The 24333-nt window shown below is 56.1% G+C and overlaps 3 protein-coding genes and 1 long non-coding RNA gene across 15 annotated transcripts in view; 1 reads left to right on the top strand and 3 right to left on the bottom strand.

The window, feature by feature from the left end:
• Positions 1–517, bottom strand: part of C24H16orf96 (chromosome 24 C16orf96 homolog) — a 62818-nt gene extending 62301 nt beyond the window's left edge. The window contains exon 1 of the mRNA XM_069569547.1: positions 306–517. The gene's annotated coding sequence lies outside the window, so the exon portion shown is untranslated. The remainder of the gene's footprint in view (positions 1–305) is intronic.
• Positions 234–20134, top strand: CDIP1 (cell death inducing p53 target 1). Of its 8 annotated transcripts, XM_069569565.1 has the most exons (8): positions 9367–9583; positions 10122–10317; positions 12639–12801; positions 17221–17347; positions 17778–17882; positions 17967–18122; positions 18459–18732; positions 18841–20134. In XM_069569565.1, exons 5-8 carry the CDS (start codon positions 17798–17800, stop codon positions 18950–18952), a joined length of 627 nt encoding a protein of 208 aa, XP_069425666.1. In that variant the 5' UTR covers positions 9367–9583; positions 10122–10317; positions 12639–12801; positions 17221–17347; positions 17778–17797; the 3' UTR covers positions 18953–20134. The 8 variants fall into 8 exon arrangements, with proteins under 8 accessions (XP_069425663.1, XP_069425661.1, XP_069425660.1 ...); XM_069569564.1 differs by lacking the exon at positions 10122–10317 and having other exon boundaries at positions 9298–9583; positions 17221–17303; XM_069569562.1 differs by lacking the exons at positions 9367–9583; positions 10122–10317; positions 12639–12801 and adding an exon at positions 234–390.
• On the bottom strand, positions 11161–18867 carry LOC138428745 (uncharacterized). Of its 3 annotated transcripts, XR_011252557.1 has the most exons (3): positions 17553–18867; positions 15857–15964; positions 11161–11665 (listed from the first exon to the last, which is right to left on the bottom strand). It is a non-coding gene; the product is annotated as an uncharacterized lncRNA (long non-coding RNA). The 3 variants fall into 3 exon arrangements; XR_011252559.1 differs by lacking the exon at positions 15857–15964 and having other exon boundaries at positions 17553–17642; XR_011252558.1 differs by lacking the exon at positions 11161–11665 and having other exon boundaries at positions 15236–15964; positions 17553–17642.
• Positions 20135–20928: 794 nt separating the features above from the next.
• The window catches only part of HMOX2 (heme oxygenase 2), a 41447-nt gene continuing 38042 nt past the window's right edge, over positions 20929–24333 (bottom strand). For all 3 annotated transcript variants that reach the window (XM_069569555.1, XM_069569556.1, XM_069569557.1), the window contains 4 exons: positions 23515–23632; positions 22690–23181; positions 21756–21936; positions 20929–21674 (listed from right to left, as the gene is read on the bottom strand). In XM_069569555.1, the coding sequence (XP_069425656.1) occupies positions 21547–21674; positions 21756–21936; positions 22690–23181; positions 23515–23632 (919 nt within the window). In that variant the 3' untranslated portion in view covers positions 20929–21546. The remainder of the gene's footprint in view (positions 21675–21755; positions 21937–22689; positions 23182–23514; positions 23633–24333) is intronic.

The following is a 24333-nucleotide window of genomic DNA, read 5'->3' as shown; positions in this document are numbered from 1 at the left end:
CCTGGAAGGACAGCAGGTGCGTTTTGCTCTGGCAGATACGGGAGTTGGGGGGGCAGTGCAGGGACGGGGACTGGTGCACCGGGAAGTAAACCTCCCATGATTTTCCAGTCACCTCACCTGACAAAGTCACCTCATCTGACAACCCCCAGGTCCCGCTATGTGCCTCGCCTGGGCCGAAACGCTCGCGCTCGCCTGAGGCCCGCAGGGATAGTCACGTGCGGTCTTGAGGCCACGCCCCCGAGCTGACCTCACGGTCCCGCCCCTCGCCGTGACGCCGCGGGCCTCGGCCCTGCTCCAAAGCCTACCCGCCTCCTTCTGACAGACGCCCGACTACGAGCTTCGGAGGTGGTCGTTCTTGATATTGCGGCCGCCGCCGGTGCCGCGGCGACGGTGAGTCGCCCCGACCATTCTAGACGGCTTCCCGTGGAGTCCCTCGGGAGCAGGGCTGGGCGCTCGCGGCCCTCGCAGGGAGAGGGACGACCTCCGGCTGCGAAGCCCCCTCTCCGCCCCCGCCCGCGGCAGCCGCGCGGTGCACGCCGGGCACTGTGGTCCCCCCTGGCCCGCAGAGCGCGTCTCAAGGGCCTGGAACGGACTGCATCTCCCAGAGGCCTTTGGGCGGGAGGTGGGGTGCGTTGTGCGCGTAAAGCCCCGCGGGGCTGAGGGTCTTGTCCTCCGAGACAGACAATCTGGACTCGGGCTGTCTCTGCGTTCTCTCGGCCTGGGGCGGCCGGCTTGTCGAGGTAAAGGGACCCCGGGGGCGGCGCAGCAGGCCAGTAGCCTCCTCCCAGGACGCCGATACGATCCAGAGCGGCTTTGGGGTTTTGACGTCGTACCGTCGTTAGGCTGGCCGGCCACCCGCGGGACTGCGGTGACACCTTAGCCAGGCCCGGACGGGCGGCGGGCTCGATGCACCAGGGGCTGCCGGCCCGACCCTGGGGTCCCGCCATCATGCCTCCCACATCCTTGCAGGCAAGCTTGGGGAAGTACCACCCCCAGTTTTCTGCAGGGGCTGTTCCCTCAAGGAGAGGGGCTCGGGCGGAGGGTCTCGGTGACAAAGAAGCCTCTGCTGGGCTCCGTGGTGACCTTGGCAGGCCCGCCGGGCCTCGCGCGTCTCTGCCTCCCCCGCCCTCCCCGGCCCGCCTGCATCTGTAAATCTCTGTGCCCGCTTTCGGCCACACATGCTAGTGCTATGGGCGGGGAGGTAGGGGGATGGAGGCAGTGACCTGGCTTGGCTTTGGGCCCAGCCTCATGCCATTGAAGACGTTGTAGTTGAACTCACAGCATCATGCGAGTCCGGGTTTGGACCCTTGAGTTAAGGGTAGGCATGTTTTTGCTTTCTTATAAATGTTCCCAGGTATCCTCTCAAGAGGTGTCAGGTAAGGAGCAAGGGGCTGTAAGTTTCTCCATTGTGGGCCTAAAGTCCTCTGCGTCAGTCACTGGGGCCCTTGTTCAAAAGGCTGATTAGGGGGATCCACCCCCAGAGGTTCAGATACAGCAGTTATGAGATGTGCCCCAGGACTTTACTTAATAAGTTCCCCAGATAATTCTCGGGCTCCTTTGGGGTTGAGAACCTTTGTCTTAGAGTGAGGAGGGTGGAGGACCTTGAGGATAGTGTCTTCACCAGTTTTGTGTTTCCCGTGGGCTGCTGGGCAGGGCAGTGCCTGGCAAGTGTGACCTCGCTTCTATTGCTTTGTTCCTTTCCTCAGGGCTGATTCTAAGATAAGAGTTGGATGGGGAGAGGCCCACCAGCTCTGCCTTGGCAGATGTTTAATTTTGAAGAATTCCAAATGTACAGGAAAGTTGAAGAAATTTTACCGTGACTGCCTGTAGAACACCATCTAGAATGTCCAATATTTTATTGTACTTTATCACCATTCTGACCATCCCGCCTCATCAGGGTGAGCTGAGGATATCTGTCTGTTTCCCTCCCAGATGGTTAAACACGCATAGCAATCAGTAGTTCTTCCCCTTGTTTTTTAACTGTCCTCATACTCGAAAGTCCTTCTGTTTCCCATCGCTGAGGACCTGAGGAATCTGGATGGGCCTCTGGAACCAGGAAAGAACTTCATATGTGCTCTTGAAAAGATTTGAAAAAAACAACAGGCAGTGGTGATTCTAGAATCACCCTAAGGACGAACGCATGAACTGTGTGAATGCTACTTCAGGGAACAGAACTGTTTTGAAGGGGAGCTAATGGAAGGTGTCCTTATGGCCAGGTTGTCCCTCAGACAGAGTTGTTAGGAACTGATGCAGGTGGTCAGCTTGGAAGCCATGCTTTCTTGCTCCGTTTGAACCTGCTGGTTCGGTGTGTTTCCTAATGCTCGAGGGGCACAGGGCTGCATAGCCCAGTTAAGCTATGAGTCCCTTGGGCCCAGGTACTTTATTCCACAGCCATCGACACTAATGCTAACCCTCCCTCTTCAGTGATCTGAGGGGAGAGAAGAGACAGGGCCTGGGAAAATTCATCTCCACTCTCAGAAACACTACTGAAAGGGCACAGACATAGTTCTACTCCTATAGGACACAGGGAGGCATGCCAGTTAAAGTCGTGGCATCGTATTTTAATGTCTCTGCCCTAATGAGGAGGGAGGCAGCTGTGCCAGTGAGCAGCCAGCATGCCGTGGGAGCACCGCAGAGGACACTGGCCCTCAGTGGGGAGGAGAGAAGAGGAGAGCCAGGCTGGCAGTGGTGGCGCGAGGCTTATTGTGCTCCCACAAAGAGACTTGGGAGTGGAGTGCACAGCATGGAAATGGGCCAGTTTCTAGGATCCCACAAACACCTGCAGTCTCCTCCCTGCATAGACTGGATCCTCCAAGACACATCTCCCCTGAAGGTGGTAGAGGATGTGGTGCAACTTAGTGCTGCAGAGGGCAGGGGGCACCTGGCTGGGGACCTCTGGTAGGCAGAGCCTCTCCCCCTGGAAGGGGCCACCCACATGAGGAGATGCAGGATCCATCAGCTCCTGAGCCTGTGGACCTACTCCCTCTCCTTCTCTGGGTCATCAGTCTCTGGTGACAATGCTGGGGTCCTGGGACCAGCACTGCGTAGACTCCATAGCCCACACTGGAGGCCTTTTTGTCACTTCTAAGCTGTGCAACAAAGCATCTGCCTTTCCAGAGCTTCATTTTTCCAGAAAACATGTCTTATCACTTTTTTCTGGTACTCCTGATCTGTGGGTGCTATGAGGTCTCACGTGGTCTATCCACTGGGTGGTCCAGACCATCCATCATGACACCCAAGGAGGTGTCATGAGGGGCCAGGAAAAGCTGTGAACGTGCTGGGTCCATGTTGTGTCTGTTGACTAAAAAATAAGATGTACAACTTGAGAATTGTGAGTTAAGTTTTATTTGGGGGCAAAATGAGGACTGCAGCCTGGGAGGCAGCATCTCGGATAGCTCTGAGAGACTGCTCCAAAGTGGCAGTGGGGGAAGGTCAATATATAAGGTTTTGGTGAAGGGGGAGTTCCACACCATGAAGCACTCAATTTACAGAAGGTTTTTTGTTGGCGATGAGGGTCTGATGTCACCAGGAAGGGATTTAGTGCTTCTCTGGATATGAGGAGATGCAAGGATTGAGGTCATAAAATCTGTCCCTAAAAACAAGCAACTGTCTGAAGACCTGTCCCACCAGATTCCCTGGTGCACAGAGCGCCTCACTCCGACCTGATCTCCCTCAGGGGTTGTTGAAGGTCAGTAGCCATAGCAGCACGGGCTTCAGTCTCAGTGGAGGCAGATGGCAAAGGCCTTTGTTGGTCCCTCGTTGGCAGTGGCCTTGGTAAGTGCCAGTTTGTAGTTGACACGTCCAGTGAGTTTTGATTCAGTCCAGACTCAAATTTGCTCTGTTGTCTGTATGTTTTCTTCAAGGAGAAAACAGGCCAGGGAAAGTGGAAGTAGGTAGGGAAGGGTGGAAGAGTGGCCCTGGGTGGGGTTTGAGGAGAGTTCCAGCCCGTTATCACTTCAGGAGGAAGTAAGAGGTTGTCACAGCTGAAGTTACCAGTACGAGCAGCAGCCTTGCCGGCTGGGGAGGCAACAGGAGGGAGGTTCCATCTGCAGTGTGTGCTTTGTATGCGCCCTGTGCCCATCTGGTTGAACCCTCACCTGTGTGTGGTCATCGTACTCAGTGCCAGGGCTGCAGACCTAGCTCGAGCACCTCTGCGTCCCCCAGCCGAGGATGCAGCCAGAGGACCAAGTGACTTGCCCAGGGTTGGCACGTAATGGCAGAGCAGGGTCCCAACCCCAGCAGTCCTGAGATGGCAGGCCTGAAGGGAAATGGGGGCTCCCCTGTGAAAATGGCTCCGTGGACCTGACTGTGACTCAAGAAAAGCGTTTCTTTTCTCGTCTGAATGTTTGGCACACCCGTTGGAGAGCCAGCTTGGGCCTTCTCGACGGAGGCTGTGCTCTGGCCCTGTTGGGGGGTCAGGCTGGTGGGAAGCCTTCCCTCACTGACTTGCTTGTTCCGCACCGCTGTGCCAGGGGCCGAGTTGTGCCCCCGGGCAATGAGGTGTTCTCCAGCGGGGCCCCGAGAGTGAGGGACAGGGGATCCCTCCACAAGGAGGTATAGGAGAAGCTCGATTTTCTGGAAAGAGGGTTTGGAGCCTGAGGGATGGGTCTTTGGTGGGGGCAGGGTTTGGTTTGTTTGCAAGAGAGTGAGCTACAGTCAGTGGTGTCTGGAGTGTAGTGTGGTAAAGAGGTCTAGAACATACGGCCAAGTCCAGACTTTTCCCTTTGAACCTTGACCAGCAGATAAGATCTGAGAGCTCTTTGAACCATGGTGTTCACTCGGCTTGTCTACAGATCAGGGTTTACGGGCAGAGACAGCTCTGGGACACCTCCCCGACATCCATCTTGGGGCCTGGGGTGCTGCTCCCTGACGCAGGGCCCATGGGCTGCGGGCAGAGCTCCCACCTGGAGTATCACTTTGTCAGCTGATACTTGATGTGTTGCCTGGGGCCGTGGAGAGACTAACCCTCGGCACTACCCCTGCCTTCAGGAGCTGCCAGCCTGCCTGGGGCAGCTGGGCCCTTGACCACCGTTCTTTCCTCCTAGTGATTCTTAGTTCCAGTCCTGGAACCCCAGCCCACTTCCTTACAGGGCCTACCTAGGGCTCACCCGGTCCTTGAAGCCTTTCCAGGGCGCCCCCGCCTCCCGCCAACAGACTGATCGTTCTCTTACCCGCGGCACCTGCCGTCACAGGTCTCCTTGGGTTTTGCTGAGTATCTTTTGTAAGTTTTTCTCAAGTGCAAGCCTCGCCTCCATCTGCAGGTCCCTGAGGGCTGGGACCAGGGCAGTGAGTGGCCTCCATGGAGAGGCCTGTGAAGTGTTGGCTGAATTAAAGGGTAAAGAATGTTAAGTCTTTTCAAGTAGGTAGTCACTTGAAAGAAAGAATAGACTTGGGTAGTAATGGCTCTGCTGAATACAGTTGGCTAATCCCAGAACCAGAGGAATTCCGTGTTGTTCACGTGACCACTTCTCAGCTCTGGCACTTGGGGCAGGCCTTGGTTTCTGAGCTCAGGTTGTCTGTCTACCTGCTCCTCCTGGAGAGCATGGGGTCCCCACTGGGACCCATTTCTCTGTGGTCCCAGTCACACTGGCTGGGACCTGTGCCTACTAGAGGTGGGGTAGGGTTCAGGACTCGGGGACGCACGTTAGCATCCCAGACAGTGCAGGGATCCCTCCGCCTGACTCGCCTTGCGCGTGTGTATAGGCTCCAGTCCTCTGGCTGGGACCGCTCTGGTGCTTAGTGTCTCAGTCGCATCTGACTGTTTGCAACCCCATGGACTGTAGCCCTCCAGGCTCCTCTGTCCATGGGATTCTTCAGGCAAGTATACTGGGGTGGGTTGCCGTGCCTTCCTCCAGGGGATCTTCCCAACCCTGGGATCAAACCCAAGTCTCCCATATGGCAGGCAGATTTCTTTGCCAGCCCTGGGGGAGCCTCCCTCCTCACCTCAGTCCTGTCTTTTTGAAGGTTCGCCTCAGAAACGCCCTCCCTTCCCTGCTTGTCCTCCCACGGCGGCAGGCCTCACCAGCTGACCTGCTAACGTATTGTACCAGTTTCTGTGCTTCACGGCCCTCCCCCACTAGCTTGTGGACAGCTGTTTCCTCATCTTCAGGGCTTAGAAAAGAGCCTGAGGAGTAGTCCAGGCCTGCCTTTGTGGGCTCTTAGTAATGTCTGAAGACCAGATGTATGTCAGCTGACACCTTGGACTTGGTGATCCCTAGAGACACTTCCTGCCTGAAAGGTGACCTCTAGATGCATGAATACACACATGGCCAAAAATAAGGCAACCCCAGATATAACATGGGTTCCCACTTCCTCAAAGAGGAGATCCAGAATAATTCTGTTCCAAATGGCTTGGGTCAACTCTTCAGGTCAGATGTCCATTTAGAGTGACAGGAATTTAGTTAAGCTTCCATGTACTATTTCATGGAGTGTAATTTCAAATGCTGGTTATATTTGCTCCCCACTGATGTTTCCCAGAGCGCTTTTCCCGCTCTCCCCTTCACCTCTGTGGACATCGTGTCCTTGTTCTGGACACCAGCCCCTGCGGATTGTCAGTGCCGGTCATGTGGGCACCCCTTGCTGCATGTAGGGACATTTCCTCTGGAGAGTGTGTCCCTGGACTGCTGTGTGTCAGCCTGTGCACAGCTTCTTACCGCACTCCCTTTCAAAGGCTGGTTACCATTGGAATGGTAAGGTCCCACCCCGGGAATAATTACTAGTCTGCTGGCTTTGGGCTTTTTTCTTTTCACTGACTCCATCCAGGTGACCTCTAGAAGCATGCCATGCTGGACTGACCGAGGCAGACATTCTTCTCCCGGCAGTGCCTAGTGTGAGAAATGAGACTGCCTGCAACACAGGGACTTTTGTGATGCAGAGACACTCCCTCCGCGTGCTCCCGAGGGGTGCATATAGGACCTTAGAGCTCATGAGGGCAGAAAGGCAAAGCCTTCTCTCGGGAGTATAGAGATCCACTCCTCCCCGACGGAACTGGGGGACCTGGGCAAGGCCTGGCTGAGCTCCTCGCCTGGGCTGGTGAGGCCAGCAGGCGTTTGTGTCCAAAATAAGACTCTTACAGCCGGGGGACCTTGTAGTGGCCATGTGGCTGGGGTGCACTTCAGGGCCTAGAACCTTTTTCCTGGATTGGGCTGGGTGTCTTGATCTGAGGTAACCAATTAAACTAGAGTCAACTGCAAGGCTGTCCATTTTGCGTCAGCTCGCCGTGGTGGTATAGTGGGGCACAGAGCTGCCTTCCATTTCATGTCGGCTCAACAAAAGCAGAGGTAAGGACTTCGTCTTTTCAGGGTTCCACTCTGATTGCCTAAGCGTTGGTTCTTTAGACTCATCGCATTTCTAAAATTAGTCTGCCTTCTGGTTACCGAGCCCTGCCTGTCCAGCAGGTGCGGCTGTCCTGTTTATTCAGTCGTGGTTGCAGCTGCATCTGTTTTTGGCCCTGGCTTCGTGTTCTCTCCTGTCTGTACTTCCTCCTCTGTGCCAGCGGTAGAAGCAGAAACCGAGCTCCTGAGCCTGGTCCTGCCGGGGTGGGGGGCTCGGGGGCAGGAGGAGATCTCTCCAGCTCGTGTCTCGGGCAAGCCCTGTCTCAGTTTGCTCATGCGTCTGTCTGTTGGGATTTTCTCACCCGCTGCCTCTGCCAGGTGACCTTCTGCTGGCTCTCCAGGAGAGGTATCCAAGGCTGGAACTATCTGTAGCCCGCCAGGCTCCTCTGACTTGGGATTCTGCAGGCAGGAATACTGGAGTGGGTTGCCACGCCCTCCTCCAGGGGACCTTCCCCACCCAGGATCAAATGCACATCTCTTACATCTCCTGCGTTGGGAGGCAGGTGCTTGGCCTCACTGTGCACCATGTGGGATCTTAGTTCCCAGACCATGGATCGAACTCGTGTCGCCTACATTGGGAGCGTGGAGTCTTAACCCCTGGGTCGCCAGGGAAGTCCCTTGGCAGGCGGATTCTTTACCACCAGTGCCACCTGGAACTACCCTGGTGGTCTTCATGTCCCAGCTTCACGGGTCTGGATCCCCTCGGTTTTACTAGAGCAGTGTGAAGGGACTTGGCACAGAGAACTGACCGGTGTTACCAAATCCCTACAAAACTGACGGAGAGACTCCAGCGCATGAGTAGGGGACAGCCCCTCCGTGCGTGTGCCTCAAGGACAAGTGCCTCGAAATGGACTGAATGTGGGAGAAGGCACAGGCAGTGGGGTTGTCCTCCAGAAAAGCTATGTGCACCCGCCCAATCTGCGGGGCCCAGGTGCCCGTGCCTCTGTCCTGTGGGGTCAGACTTGTTTGCCTCGGCTCCAGCCAGCTTCAGTGTGGCGGACACCCTGTGCTCGTTATTGTCGTCATCATGACGGTTCCTAGAAGTCTTACAGCTGTTTTAGCCCAGACCATTCTTGGAGTCCTGTCTGCCGTTTGATTTTCCTTCCGATGAAAAGCAACCAGCATATTCTCTCTTTTCTGTTTCATTGTATACTTCCTTTCCCACGCTCTGTTGAGGCTCCATAAATACAGCTGTTTGTATGTATGTAAAGCATTGTCTGTGTTTGTGGAACACAGTACTGCCTGCTCTTCTCATCACAACCTCACTGACACAACCCTGTGGGTCTGGGGCGGCTGCTGCCATTTCACAGATGGGAAGACTGAGACTCTGAAGTATCAGGTGGCTAGACGCCTGGGCACTAGCAGGCGAGGTGTCTCCACTTTCAGCCTGACCTGTGCCATCAGGGCTCCAGCCTCCCTGGGGAAGGGCCCAGGCTGTGGTATTTGGGGCCATTGGCTTAGGCTGATGTATCAGTTCCATGGAGCTGTGATATTCATCCCAGAGGAGCGTGTGGGGCTGGTGAGAGGAGCACAGCCAGATGGGAAAACAAGATCTGCTTTCTGGTCCTTTCCGTGTCTTTAGCCCATTTTGAAATGTTTAGAATTCCCAAGGCATCAGATACACCCATGTTCAAGTGTAAAGATGAAGAAATGGTTCGCAGCCACCAGTGATGCTGTCTGGGCTCCTGCCTCTAGCAGGACGGACAATGGAAAAGGGGCAGAGACCAGGACTTCCAGTCCCACCGGTGCTGAACTTGTGGGCTAGAGGAAGCCAAGGCCTCCGAAAGTCCTTGTGGGAGCTTTTCAGGAGGGACCTCTTGTTTACAAAGCCTCAGGCCCAGTGAGCACTGTTTATTGTTAATAGTACTTGTTTTCCTTCCTTGTTAAAATAATCAACTGGAAACGTACCAGTCAGAATCAGTAGATTCTGGCTGCTGTGGGTTGAGAATTGCTGTAAACCAGCTTCTCTGTTTCCCTTAGATACTGAGGTTGGGTCTGGCTGCATTTACTCAGAAACCCAAAATAACTGGTGAAAACAAGTGAGCTTGTTTCTCACTGCAGGGTAGGGGAGGTGGTCAGCGCTGGGAGGGTGTCTCCATGGTCATCCGGGGCCCGGGCGCCTTCAGTTGTCCTCTGCACGGCTTCCATTCCCGAGGTCATCTCGTGGTCAGCGTGGCTGTGGGGCGGTAGCCTTCAGCCTCCTGGCGGCAGGCAGGAGGAGGGCCCGAGGACACGGGGTCCCTCTCCAGGTGAGGCGGCTCCCTTTCGGCACCTTCCAACAATGTCTGTCACCTGTGTGACTCATTGGCTAGAACCGAGTCATGTGGGCACCCGCTGTTAGACGGGCTGAGAGCATCTTCACACAGGTACCACTGCCCTGGTCCTCCGGGGGCTCCCAGGTCTGAGTGCTGCAGGGAAGCCCCCGGCCCTGTGCCTCTGAGGCCGCCCTGAGACTCGACAGCTCCAGGCTGCTGTCTGGCTGTCCACCCCGGGCACAGCCTCCTTACTGAGGCCTGTGACTCTGTCCTGCCGCTGTCCCTGCCCTCCCCCTCAGCCTGCATTGACCCCACCTCCTCCCCCCGCCTGGCTTGCTTGGAGAGATGTCCCCTGACCCCTGGAACGGGTCTGGTCTGCCTGTACTTTGATGGCGTACTTTCTCATGTACCACTGGTCTCGCTGTGTCCTTGGGGTTGGGGTTTGGGGTGTGTCTTTGACTCTGGTCTCCCCAACTCAGTTGTGAGCTTCTGGAAGGCAGGACCAAGCCTCTCTCTCCCTGCCACTTCCCAGCCTGTGCCCAGCACGAAGTAGGTGCTACACGGCAGTCAGCACCAGCAGACGCTGGTTATTCCCAAAAGAAGGACCGTCCACTCCAGCGGCTTCTGTTAAGTGGCCATCACACAGACTGTCCTTCAGCCCGCCCCTGGGGACTTGCGAGAACAGGAGGGTTACGTGGCGTTGCCCGGGGAGCCAGTGACCATCCCTGGTGAGCAGCCCTCGGGCAGAGGGACGCCTCCAAGAGGGTGGGGGGTGTGGGCGGTGGGGGTCGGGCCTCCAGGAAGTTCTGCTTGCTCACAGGGCCTGAGTGCTTCCGTCCTCTGGTGGACCCCAGGACCCCCCACCCCTCCCAGAGCAGTGGGCGCCTCCTTGGTTCAGCAGACAGGAGCTGAAGACAAGGCGAAAGGCTGCCTTTCTGTTTTCCCGGCAAAGCCCCAAGCCCTTCTGGCCAGCCGCCTAGAACCTGCTTCCTGGGGACAGAGGAGCCCCCCTGGGGCCAGCTGGCATCATGGTGCCGTGGCTGCGGGAGGTGGGGGGTGAGTTCCTGGAGCAGCGGGCAGGCTGGCCCAGCTCTGGGAAACTCGGCCCTGCAGCTGCTGCCTCCAGGGCCCCAGGTGGACACCAGGGTCCAGGCCCAGTACCCTTCCCCGGGCACTGCAGCTGTGGAGTGCCAGGGCAAATGCTGGGAAAGAGAGCTGGCCCTTCAGGAGGACTACTGGGCTGTCTTCCTTTCCAGAAGGTGTCTCAGGGGCCCCCAGCTCGGCCTCCACTTGCTGGGCCTCTGCAGGCCGGTGCGCTCAGGCCAGACTGGGTCACCGGTCCCCAAGATCCTGGGGGACCAGAGCCTGCTGGTGACCTCTGCAGGCCGGGCGCTCAGGCCAGACTGGGTCACCGGTCCCCAAGATCCTGGGGGACCAGAGCCTGCTGTGGCAGAGGTGGCAGTGCCTGTGTTGTTTTCCTTCCTGTTGGATGTTGTTCATAGTAATCAACCCCAATAACTGGGGCCATTTATTCAGTGTTCTCATGAGTGAGGCCACAAGCTACTGCTCTGGGCAGTTTGCACACACTTTTTATTATAAAACTTGCTCCAGCCCTGAGTGGTAGGTGTGATTACCGACGAGGAAACAGGCTCAGTGAGGTCACACAGCTGCAGAGTGGGAGAGCTGGGTCTGAACTAGTCTGGCGCGTGTGGCAGCAGGTACATCCCTGGAGTGACAGCAGTCCGCTCGGAGGCCCCCTGGGACGGTCCCCTCTCTGTCCCTGTGGCTGTGGAGCCCTGACCTGCTCTGCCTGCAGGTACCCTCTCACCAGCTTGGGGCTCCTCTCGCCCAGCAGCTCTTGAAGGGTCACTTGCAGTCGCCTGGAGGGTTCCTGAGATCTTCCGGGGCTGAAGGTCAGGACTGTGTATAAGGACACTCAGAGGTTATTAGTTCTTCTGCCTGTCACCATCACGTTGGCATTCGAAGGGGTGGTACAGCAGCAGTGGGACTTAGCGCCAGGTGTGGTACCCGCTGTGCCAGTGATTGTCGTGGTTGTGTCCCTCCCTGCAGGCTTCACTGAAGAAAAAGCAATAAAAATGACTGAGTGTGTTAGCTGGACCCTTGGGCGCACGCTGTTAATGTTTTGTGTGGTGACATGAGAGGAGGCGCGTGCAGCATGCTGGGTCCCTCAGGGAAAGCACGTGAGCAGCTGTTGGAGCTGTGAGCCCAGCTACTCAGCTGGCGTTTTCATGGAGCTCCACATTTACTTAAAATAAGAGCTGACACACAGACTATAGTTATTTGGACTTGGGGTTCAGGCGACAAAGAGCCTGCAAGGAAAACAACTGACCTTTTGTTTTTGTATGTGTTGCCAGTGATAAAATTTGAGCTTTCAAGTGAAAATGTTAAAATCTTGGAAAACTTGTTTTTGCTGCTGTGAGCTTGACAACTTCCCAGTAGTAAAGACTTTACTGATGGGATTGGTGGTGATACTAACAATGTGATTTTTTTTTTTTTTTGAGAGGGGCATATCATATGAGATGCCTTGACATTGCCAGACCTACATAATCAGGCTCATAAATGTGGGCCAGAATTTTCCAAATGACCCAGGCGTGCCCTTATAAAACCAGCCATGTGTGAAAGAGCCATTCCAAATACAAGGTAGCCCAGTGATGTTTTCAGTGTAAAAGGGAAAATTTTGTTGTGAAAGATTCGTATTCCATATTGAAGATAACCATTAAGAACTGTCAAGTTTGGGTGTGGTGTTGAAGAATATCCACAATCAGCTGAAAAGACTATTCAGTCCCTCCCTCCTTTCCAGCTGCTTACTGTAAGAGGCTGGCTTTTCTCATACTTCATCCAAAACATCACAACAGATTGGATGGAGAAGCAGCAGATACAGGCATTCAGCTGTCCTCTCTTAAGCCAGACTTTCTCATTTTATAGAAGTATAGTTGATTTATAACACTGTGTTCATTTCTGCTGTACAGCAGTGAATCGGTTATACATACATATTCATTGTTTTCATATTCTTCTCTGGCTCTCACAGGCTGTTGAATATAGTTCCTCTGCTGTACAGTGGGCCCTTGTTGTTTATCCCTTCGCAGAGTCTGCATCTGCTAATCCCGAGCTCTCAGTCCTTCCTGCCCCTCCCCTGCCCCGCTGGGCACCACAGTCTGCTCTCTGTCTGTACATCTGCTTGTGCTTCATAGGTAAGTTCCTTTGTGTCACGTTTTAGATTCCTCAGTGGCTCAGCAGGGAAAGAATCCACCTGCAGTGCGGGAGACCTGGGTTCGATCCCTGGGTTGGGAAGATCCCCTGGAGAAGGGAAAGGCCACCCACTCTAGGATTCTGGCCTGGAGAACTCCGTGGACTGTATAGCCCATGGCATCACAAAGAGTTTGGACACGACTGAGCGAGTCTCAGATTCCACATGTAAGAGATGCCACATGGTGTCCATCTCTCTCACTTCCGCACTTAGGGTGACCATGTCAGTCCATCCACGTTGCTGCACATCGCACCACTTGGTTCTTTCTTGTGGCCGAGTAGTATCCCCTTGTGTATATGCACCGCATCCTGTCCATCCACCTGTCGGTGGACATTTAGGGTGTTTCCACGTCTTGACTGTTGTGAATAGTGCTGCTGTGAACATGGGGGAGCATGCATCTTTTTGAATTAGAGTTTTGTCCAGAAAAGAAAGAAAGAGGCATTCCCTGGTGGCTCAGACTGTAAAGTGTCTGCCCCCGATGCAGGAGACCTGGGTTCAATCCCCAGATCCCCTGGAGAAGGAAATGGCAACCCACTCCAGTACTGCTGCCTAGAATTTCCATGGATGGAGGAGCCTGGTGGGCTACAGTCCATGGGGTCGCAAAGAGTCGGACACGACTGAGCGACTTCACTTTCTTTGTCCACATATATGTCCAGGAGTTGGACTGCTGGGTCATTTAGCAACTTTACTTTTCACTCTTTGATGACCCTGCCTGCTGTTCTGTAGTGGCTGCTCCAGTCTACATTCCCACCAGCAGTGTGGAAGGGTTCCCTTTTCTTCACATCCTTTCCAGTATTTGTTATTTGTAGACTTTTAAATGATGTTAAGCCAGACTTGTAAAGGGTTTGCGGAAATGTAAAACAATGCCAGTCTTAATTAAATCTTGTTTTGGAAAGTAGTTAAGTTTTTGTTAACATGCAATGAGTTAATGTTTTTAATGAACAAATACTTTTAACAGTTCTTCATTTTTGGTTTCTAGTAAGGTAAGTATTGATAGGTATAACCTACAGAAACAAAATCTTTTTGGTGCCCTTAATAATTGAGGGTTAAGGGGTCCTGAGACCAAAACCTTGAGAACGGCTGTTGTAGCCGGCCCTGGCGGAGCTGCTGTCAGAACGTCCTCCGTCTGGCTGCCGCTGTCCTCCCACTTGTCTCTGTCTCACCCCACGCCCTTCCTCGTCCTCCAGGAACCTGCGTGTGTGTGCTGACGGGGCTCAGCCCCACGCTGCCCTCCCAGCCTTCCTCCAGAAGATGGTGTTGGTGTTCCCTCAGCAGGTGCTGTGTGGGGTGGGGACCCTGGAGGCAGGGTTGGCACCCTCCCCACACAGGGTGCGTGTCCTGATGGCTCAGGCTACTGAATGGAGTTTCCAGCAGGCGATGGAGCCAGGGAGGAGCGCGTCCTGCTGGCCCGGGCCCAGGCCCTCCCGGCTTCCTCAGGGAGACCCCAGGCTGCCTCTGGCCGCTGCCAGTTGGCCAGGCCCTGGCCCTGGCTCAACAGCCGCGTGCTCTGCAGTAAACGAGGAGGAGCTGGAGCAGAGGACGCCAGGGCTGCCTCCCGGGGCCAGAAGTCTTGTGCTTTTAACTCCACGCAGGGGTGTGGGGAGACCTGGCTCTGTAGAAAGTGCCTGGCCCTGTGTCCCACCCCAGAGGCCCCCAGCACCTGCTGTTCTGGGGAAGGCAAGATGAGATATAGCAGGAAATAGGTCCAGAGACAGACAGATTTGGAGACGGGCTCCATCCCACTGTGTGTGCGTGTGCTCAGTCGTGTCCAGCCCTTCTGGACCCCATTTGCTGTAGCCTGCCAAGCTCCTCTGTCCATGGGATTTCCCAGAGAAGAATACGGAAGCCGGTTACCGTATCCTTCTCCAGAGGATCTTCTTGACTCATGGGTCGAACATGCGTCCCCAGCATCGCAGGCAGATTCTTTACCTGCTGAGCCACTGGGGAATCTCACTTTAGGGTGACTGAAATATTCTGTGCTAGACTGTGTTGGTCATAGGTGCAGAGGGGCCTGCCCCCCAGGCTCTGCCATGGCTTCAAAAGGCAGCTGCAGGGTGGGTGTGGAGGGGAGAGGAGACAGGAGCCGGCGGGGCCAGGGGGAAAGCGGAGCCCTGTGGCAGCGCCTGCCCCAGCTTCAGTGTTGGGTGACGCTGGGGGTGGTGCGACGAAACCAAGTGTCATCTTAACATTACAAATCAGTGATTAACAGTATTCAAAGTGCGCGCTGTAAGTCAGCATCATCCTTCACAGAAGGTGTAAAATGTCTATACTTTTTGACCTAATAATCTCACTTCTGGCGTGTTTAGGCCAAGGAAATAATCCAAGACAGGGAAAGAGCATTAGTCAAAGGTGTTGCATTGTTTTATGACAGTAACAAGGAGCCTTCTAAATGATTTAATAGGGATTGGTCAAGCAAACAGGGATGGGCCCCTTTTTGGAAATACTAAAATCTATGATCATGGACTCTTACAGGATAGAGGAGCTATATGTGACACAATGTTAAAAGGATTTAACTTTATCACAACAGCAACTATATAAAAACCTGGCTGCCTGTGCAGACTGGCAGGGACATGCAGACTGGCTGCATTAGGATGGTATGGTTGGGCAATTGTGTTTTCCTTCAGTTTAATAATTTTATTGACATACAGTAATCTGCATACCACATGATTTCCCCATTTAAAGTGTGCAATTCAGGGACTTCCCTGGCGGTTCAGTGGTTAAAACTCTGTACTCCAAGTGCAGGGGGGAACAGGTTCAACCCCTGGTCCGAGAATTAAGATCATGGCTCAGCTGAAAAATTTTCAAGTGTGCAACTCAGTGGTTTTTAGTATAGTCACAGAATCATGCAACCATCATTCCAGTTTTAGAACATCTACAGCGTCCCCAAAGGAATTCCATACTGGCCATAGACCAGCCCCCCAAGCCCCTGGAAACCACTAATCTGGTTTCCGCCTCTGTGGATTATCTGGATTTACCTCATGTACGAAATCATACAATACCTGGTCCTTTGTGTCTGGCTTCTGTCACTGAGCATCACGTTTTCAAGGGTCATCTAGGTTGTAGCTGTGTCCGTACTTCGTCCCTTTCCGTGGCTGAATTATATTCCCCTGTATAGATATGGCCAGTGTGTTTATCCACTGATCAGTTGATAGACACTTGAGTTGTTTACACATTTTGGCTATTATGAGTAATTCTGCTATGAACATCCTTGCACAGGTTTTTGTGTGGACATGAGTTTTCAGTTCTTTGGGGTATATACCTAGGAGCGGGATTGCTGGGTGGCTCCTGAAGAACTGCCGGACGGTTTTCCAGAGCAGCTACACCAGCAGTGAGGGGAGGAGAGTTTCCAGTTTCTCTACATGATACTCATTATTGTCCTTTTCATCTTAGCCATCCCATAGGTAGGAAATGGTACCTTGTAGTTTTGATTTGCAGTCGCCTTTTGACTCACAATGTTCAGGTTCTTTTCATGTGCTTATTGAGCATTTGTTCATTTTTGGAGAAATGTCTGTTCCCATCCTTTCGCCCATTTAAAAAAACTGACTCATCTTTTCTGTTAATGAGTTAGAAAAGTTCTTTATGTATCCTAAATGGTGCAGGTCCCTAGGATACTTGATTTGAAAGAATTTTCCTATATTGTGTGGGCTGTCTTCCCACTTTCTTGATGGTGTCCTTAGAAGCACAAGTCTTACATTTTGATGAAATTGATTTTATCTTTTTTCACTTTTGTTGCTTGGACTCAGTCCTTCTGGCCCTGCCACTGGTTTGTTACATTTAATATTTAAACTGACTGACTCCAGGCTCCTCCCTCAGCAGGCTTGTTGGGGACCCCCTGTGGCTCTTCTTCCTAGTTCACATTATTTCAGTAAAAAAAAAAAAGTCTCACTTTAAAATGCTACTAATTTAGGGGCTTTCATGCTGTTGGGGAGTTGAAGGAAGTGTCTTACTAAAGGAGACAGAGAGCAGACCCGGGGCGGGAAGGTGGCCTGCTTCTCCAGCACCAGGTGCTTTTAGTGAGCTTTGCGGAGGAAATGAGGGAGAGTGCGTCCCAAGACCAACAACGCCTCCTTCCTTCTCAACGTCCACTCCCTGACCACACCACTGCGCTGCTGCTGGGGGAGATGCCCTCGGTTTTGATTGTTTCCCGCAGGGCATGTGAACGTATGGGGGCTGCTCCGGGCTGGTGGGGAAAGGATGGAGGACTGGCTGTGGTCCTGGGGGGACAGCAGCTGTTGGGAGGGGAGGGGGAGCTTGGGCGTGGGTAGGGACACAGGATGGCACCACGGCTGCGTGGGGCCAGGTGCCTGGGGCCAGCTCTGCCCTGGTGCTGAGGGCGCTGCCTGTGGGTCTCCCCCTGAAACAGCTCCCAGAGCCCTGCGTGTTCGCCCAGGCCGGCGGTGGAAGGAGCCTCACCTGCCTGTCTCCTCTGAGTACCTGGGATCAGAGGTACAGCATCGCCCGACCCTCCACAGGCAGTCCCTGGCGCGGAGGTCAGCCTGGTGCCCCCTCAGGGAGGGGGCGGACAGGACCCAGTTGGACTGCCCTTGAGACGCCCTAGATGAGGTTCCTGAGCTGCTGGGTTCCGCCCCCTTCACCGGGTCACCCCCCTGCCCTTGGCTCCCACACAGAAGTGTGGGTGACCCCTGAGGCTCGTGTTTCTGGAGATTGCAGGATGGTGGCTCTAGGCTGGGTTACCTTGGCAATGCTGGGGCATCTCCAGGGCCTGGGGGCAGCTGAGTCTGTGCTCCCAAAGGATTGGCCCCGGCCCATACCAAGCGATGAGACCTGTGTGGGGAGATGAGTGAAGGTGACCTGAGGCCAAGAGCAAGGGACGCCCATGGGAGGAGCCACGGAAGGCCCTGTGTCGCGGGTGGGTGGGGGTAGCTTGGAGCACAGCCTGCACCCTGGTTTCTCCTCCAGGCCCAGAAGAAGCAGCAAAGATGTCGAATGATCCACCCCCTCCTTATCCTGGGGGTCCCACAGCCCCCCTTCTGGAGGAGAAAAGTGGCGCTCCACCCACGCCAGGTAGGTCCCATGCCCTTTGCAGCTGCTGGGAGCTGCACCCCTCCAACAACTAAGCCTCTGTGCTTCCTCCCCCGCTCCGTCCAGGCCGCACCTCCCCAGCTGTGATGCAGCCCCCACCGGGCATGTCGCTGCCCCCTACAGACATCGGCCCCCCACCCTATGAGCCGCCCGGTCACCCGATGCCCCAGCCCGGCTTCATCCCCCCACATGTGAACGCGGACGGCACCTACATGCCTCCAGGTAAGACTGAAAGGAACCTGTCCAGCCCAGCACCCCACGTTGGCAGCTGGGCCAGCCTCTGCTGCCAGCCGGCAATCTGTGTGGGTGTTTAACATAAGGGCAGAGGGCTGACTGCGGGTGGACAGCAGACAGGGGAAGGTGCCCAAGAGCACGGCACAGGGAGCTTCTCTGTCCTCTGGAACAGAGACCAGGAAAGGCTGGGAGAAGGACGATGGTGGCCTGGGCCCCGGGCCTGTGTCCTGGGGTGCTAGAGGCTCGGGGATTTGTGCTCACCTTTCCTGGGGGCCAGTGGCCGGCCTGCCAGTGACCCGTCTTTGCTCCGTCTTCTGTTTCCAGGTTTCTACCCTCCTCCGGGTCCCCATCCACCCATGGGCTACTACCCACCGGGGCCCTACCCGCCAGGGCCCTACGCTGGCCCCGGGGGCCACACGGCCACGGTGCTGGTCCCCTCAGGGGCTGCTACCACCGTGACCGTGCTGCAGGGAGAGATCTTCGAGGGCGCACCCGTGCAGACAGTGTGCCCCCACTGCCAGCAGGCCATCACCACCAAGATCTCCTATGAGATCGGCCTGATGAACTTCGTACTGGGCTTCTTCTGCTGCTTCATGGGGTAGGTGGTGCAGGCACCTACGGGGTGGCGCCGTGCCCACCTCTGCTGCCCTGCAGGGGGCTGGGCTCTCGGCCCCTGCCCTTCAGGCCCCTGTCTCTCCTGATGCAGGTGTGACCTGGGCTGCTGCCTGATCCCCTGCCTCATCAACGACTTCAAGGATGTGACGCACACGTGCCCCAGCTGCAAGGCCTACATCTACACGTACAAGCGCCTGTGCTGACGGGCTGGGCCTGGACTCCCCGCTGTCCGTCTGGCCCCCCCGTGCTTCGCCCCCTGCTCTCAGTGGCTCACCTCCCTGCTCCCACTGGGGGTTGGAAGCCGTTCCACTGGCCCGTCCCCTGGAAGTCTTGTCCTCTTCGCCTTGCCCTTCCCTGAGCATCTGACTCTTGTGGCAAAAATTCTGTTGGATTTCAGGCCAAGGGCCAGCGAGTGGTGGGGGATGGCGCTGAGCTTGCGTGCTGCTGGCGTGCTAGGCATTTGTGATCAAGAAGACGAGAGGGAGTGGTCTTCTCACATGGTCCTCCCTGCTGGGGTCTCTTCTCCATTTCTGTACCAGGTACAGGTTTGGTCCAGAGTCTCCCTGGGACCAAAAGCAGCCAGAGCCGTGGCTGGTTCCCCAGACCGGGGCCTGCAGTGGGGCCGAGCCCATAGCCACCGTCATTTCTGATCTGCTGGGCTGAAAGTGGCGGATGGACCCAGGCAGGCCTGAGTTTGTGAATGCTAGAGGCAGGCATGATGGTCAGAAGCAATGACTCTGGCCCTCAGAACTCAGGAATTCTTAACTGCGCCCAGGAATCACCTGGGGTATATAGAGGTCAGCACACCTGCAGGCTGCAGGGTGAGGGACTGGACACTAGCTTGCCAAGAAGCAATTCTCCATGGCCCCTGCCCAGCTCCCTTTCAGCCACACCTCTGTGAAGCCCAGCCTTTGCTGGGGCCAGAAGGAATGCCCAGGAGCTGGGCCATCTGGCTATACCGTGTCCTCGCAGCGTGTGGGCACAGCCTCTGCCTGGAACGTCCCAGGTGGGACCAGAGGTGACAGAGCGGGGCTTCCTTGCGGGCACTCTGGGCTCTGCAGTGCACTCTCCATGGGCCCTCCTCCCGGTGCCCACAGGGCCCTGCACCCCGGCTGGAGCAGCCATGGCGCTGGACTGGGGACAGGCTTGGGACAAGGAAGGAGCAGCCACAAGTGGCAGAGGTGCCCTGGTGGCCACCAGCCCTGCCCTGGGCCTGAGCACACACCGTTTCCTGAAGGGTTTGTCTGTGAACTTGCTCCCGTGGACCGCTGTATCCTGCCGCCCCCTGCTGGTCCTGCACAGCCACTGCATGGCCTCCTGTCACTGTGAACCGTGGCCAGTCTCAGTTGATAGTTCCTCATTAAATTGGCCCTTTCACTCCCCTGCCCGAGGCCTCTGCTCTCTTGCCTGGCTTCCTTCTTTTGTGAGGGAAAGAGGGTGGGGGGCCTGCAGGTAGTTGGAAGGCAGCGGGGGTCAAGACCTCAGGGTCTCAGTGCTTCTGCTGAACCCACTACCCAGGGACAATGCTGGTGTCTCAGTCCCTGGTTATACCCACTGGAGCCCAGCCGTGACTGCACCATCAAGCTTCCTTACTGATAATACCACTTGTCTCCACACCACACACCTGCCCATGGGGTCTGCAACCTGGAGACCCCTGCCAGCCAGAGCTCAGGGTCATCAACCCTGTGGGGAGGTACCCTCGCTGCCTTGAGCAGGACAGAGCCACCGGGGCTGAGGCGTCGGGTCTGCGGGCTGCTGGGGTGGGCAGGCAGCTGGGCCCCCACCCCTCATCTGACTTGTGAAGGTGGGTGGGCTTGGTCAGTTACTGGAAAGTGTCCCCACCATTTAATTCTTTTCTGAGTAACACTTCCACAGATTCTCAGTATATAGAACAGGTAATAAACTCCTATTTAAATAAACATTTAAGTTCATTTCTATTTTAGACAGTTATTATATAATACAAGTACATGCTCTTTTAGGTATAAAAAAAAAAAAGGAAAACTAAAGCACTCCTGAGAACTAGAAAACTGAGGGACCACATGGACATCCACGTCCCTGAGAGGTGGCTCACTGACTGCCCTGAGAGGCGGGTGCTGGGCCGGGACCGGCAGTGTTGGGAGAGCGAGGGGCTGCCAGGCACCAACAAGGATGGTGTCACACCAGAAAGGAGGGAGGCGACTAGCAGAATCCACTTTATTGAGTGCAGAAGCATTTTCACAGGTCAGAGGAGACAGGCCACGGCCAAACTGACCCTGACTTGGGTGTCTGCTTGAGGTGTGAGGACTGGCTGCCCAGGACGGAGCTCCAGGACCCCTGAGGCGAGGCAAAAGCCCAACTTCTGGCTCCTGCCCCCAGAAGTCCAGAAAAGGAGCAGCCCCATCTGGGGAGGCCCCCACCCTCCCACAGCTCTGGGGCCTGAACTTGCTGGCGGTCTACTCCCAGCACAGGAAAGACACCCACCTAGGTGCGGATGCATCAAGGAGAAGGGGAGTGAGCGAGCCTTGGGTCAGAGGTGCAGGGGCCCCGGTGGCAGCGCTGGTCTCGGAGGCCTAGGCCAGCCTGCGACTGCGACTGCTGCCAGGGCCGGGGGGCTCGGGGGGGCGGGCCTGCACCCAGCTCAGCATTTGGCCCGCAGGCAGGATGCTGACAGGCAAAGGCTTCAGTCTCTGGCTTTTATTGGTTGCTTGTTTTCTCAAGGCCAGCATTAGAAAAGTCACCTGAGGTGGCAGTTTGGTCGTGGGTGGAGGCGGGGCGGGCCGGTGGACGGGAGGCGGTGCAGCGTGGAACGGTGGGTCCTTCACATGGAGTACCAGGCCAGGAGGCCGGCAGCCAGGGCCACGCTGGCAGCCAGCAGGAACTGGAGGCCGGGCCTTCGCAGCACGGCCAGGGCAGCTCCAAAGGGGCAGCTGCTGCCTTCCAGGGCACCTGCGCGGCAGCACCCAGGGGACACGCCGTGAGTGGGGGCCAACACACCTGCCCCAGGCGCGCAGGACACGCGAGGCCTACCTTTGTCTAGCTGAGCAGCATAGTACGGGCACTTCCGCAAGTCTCCCTTCCCGTCGTGCACAGGAAGCCCATCCTGTGTGGGCAGTCTGCTGTGCGCGGGAAGCCGGTCATGCGCAGGGAGCCCGTCCTCCAGGCTCTCTTTGGCTAGCAAGGAGCCAGCCTGGTCCAGTTCATTGAATACCTGCAGATACAAAGGATCAACAGCCATCACCAGCCTGTGTCCCCAGACAGGCTGAGCAGGCAGGGACGGGAGTGTACAGGGTGGACACCTTCCTGAGGGGGCACTCTGGGAGGTGTGGCTGCACACGTGCTGCCCAGGCTGAGAGCCCACGGCAGACACCCCCAGGGGGCAGACAGGAGAGCAGAAAGCACTGGCCCCCCACGCCGTGGGATCCCCAGCACGTCCCTGTTTGTGGGTGCTGGGTATTTCTAGCAAGAAACAGGAAGGTGGGAGGAGGCAGCCCTGGCAGGGCTGGCTGGTCCTGAGGGGCCCTCAGGCCTATGCTCAGGCCGGCACTTCCCTGGAGCGGAGGGCAGGGCCTGGGCTCTGGACACAGAACCGGCCTGCCAGACTCGGGCCTGTCTAACAGCTACTTGTAAACTGAATCATTCTCTCTTTGGTTCTCTCCCCAAACTTACCAAGCAGGACTTTTCACAGCAACCTTTGCTAAAAATGGGGAATTCCACATTCCTTCAGACCAGAAGCCTGGGGTGAGAGGGAGGGAGATAGCTCCCACCTTCCCGACCCTTCAACATGCCGGGATGTCACCTTCCCAAAGCACCACACACAGGCTGTTGATCAAGCAGGTTGGAACCCTGACTGGCCTGTCTAGTCGCTAGACTTGCTCTCAGGCAGCCTATCTGTTTGAGGGCACTGATGCCCCTCAAGCGGCTCTGGGGCAGCCCTGCCGGCAGACACCCTCCCTGGCAGTACCTGCATGTTGAACTCGAAGGCCTTGTTGGCCTCCTCCACGATCTTCTCTTTGGTCTCTAGGTTCAGGTCGAGGGCGTTCATCCTGGCCCGGTACAACTGCTTGAACTGCTGTGCGTTGTCCACATTCTCAAACAGGTAGAACTGGGTCCCTTCCCCCGTACTGGGGAGTTTCAGGGCCCGCTGGGCCACCTTCTTCAGCACCTGGCCCCCCGAGAGGTCCCCCATGTAGCGGGTGTAGGCGTGGGCCACCAGCAGCTCTGGTTCGTTCTGCCCCACCTCGTGGATCCGCTCCACGTACTTCCGGGTGGCCTCGGAGCACTGCGCCTGCTCCTCCCAGTGCTCGCCATAGAGATACTCCATGTCCCTGATCAGCGCCTTCTTCCGGTGTAGCTCCATGGGGAAGTACAAGGGGGCAAAGGCTGGGTGGTCCTTGTTCCGGTCGATCTCCTCCTCCAAGGCCGAGTACGTGAAGTACAGCGCGGTGGTGGCCAGCTGCCAGGGGTGATGGGGAGACCATGGGAGAGGGCCAGGGCCTGGGCCAGCAACTCCCAAGCCCACTGCCCACACTCCTGAGCACCCCCTCCACTCCCCACTTTCATACAGTGAGATGTTTCATGTGCGCAGGAAGCGTTTGTTTCTTAAAGGAATGACACGAATTCTCTGGAACACGGACCACTCCCTTTACATTACTACCTTATTCCTTTTAAGACATGAAACCACAGCCTGATGCTGAGAAAACATGGCACGTGGAGGAAGGCTGGGGGGGTAGGCCCTGTGGGACTAAGGGCCCCCAACCCGACCCAGTTCACAACTGAGGGCACAAACCTTAAATAGCTCCTTCCTGATGTTGCCTTTCAAGAAGTCCTTGACAAACTGGGTGTTTTCCGCCCGGTCATGTGATTCCTTGGTCCCTTCCTTCAGGAGCTCGGAAAGGTCTGCCATGCTACGGAGAGACCATGTGTGAGTTAGCCTTCCGACTCCAGGCTGACCACTCACCAAGCTTGAGGCAGAGGCTGCTCAGAAACGTGATTCCAGCCTCTCAGCAGGGAGCAAAGCACAGACAGATGTGGGTCTGCTCCCAGGACTCGGGCGACACTCTGGATGACTCTGACACACTCCTCCATCGTGCCTGGGTCTCTCTGAAGCACCCAAATGAGTGATGCTTGGCTTCTGTGCCCACCTGAAGAAACACACACCGCTAACCCTACCAGTGTATGACTTCAGGGAACAGATGACTTTGGGGAATGTGTCTCCCAGGATCCACACCCCTGAGAAGAACTGACCATGCAGCTCCTAGGGTGGCCCAGCTGCCTTCCTCCCACCTTGGACCCACAGCCCCTGAAGAGGACATGAGCCTGGGACCCGGCACAGGAGGAGGGAGTGAGAGCAAGGCTGGGGAGGCACGAGCCAGGACCAAGGCCTGTGCTGCTGAACAAAATTACGTGACAGATGCCAGCGCCAGACAAGGCAGAGCAGGTGCTGGGCAGGGGCTCCTGCGCCATCCACAGCCGTCGACCAGAGCGAGGAAAGCTTGGCCTCTCACGGCCAGTCTCTGCTGGCCTCTTTAGGAGACTGGCTCGTACCACTCACGTGCAGAAAGCTTGGCCTCTCACGGCCAGTCTCTGCTGGCCTCTTTAGGAGACT

This window comes from Ovis canadensis, chromosome 24 (assembly GCF_042477335.2).
Source record: "Ovis canadensis isolate MfBH-ARS-UI-01 breed Bighorn chromosome 24, ARS-UI_OviCan_v2, whole genome shotgun sequence".
Classification (NCBI taxonomy): domain Eukaryota; kingdom Metazoa; phylum Chordata; class Mammalia; order Artiodactyla; family Bovidae; genus Ovis; species Ovis canadensis.
The sequence above is the reverse complement of the archived record's forward strand: the minus strand, read 5'-3'. Positions and strand labels throughout refer to the sequence as shown.

Excerpts from the sequence above, each read along its gene's own strand:
- CDIP1 (XM_069569558.1), top strand. The coding sequence starts at position 907 with ATGCACCAGGGGCTGCCGGCCCGACCCTGGGGTCCCGCCATCATGCCT. Across the intron at positions 970-17,220 it reads TGCCTCCCACATCCTTGCAG|CTCCCAGAGCCCTGCGTGTT; the intron begins GCAAGCTTGGGG and ends CCCCTGAAACAG. Across the intron at positions 18,123-18,458 it reads CGGCACCTACATGCCTCCAG|GTTTCTACCCTCCTCCGGGT; the intron begins GTAAGACTGAAA and ends TTCTGTTTCCAG.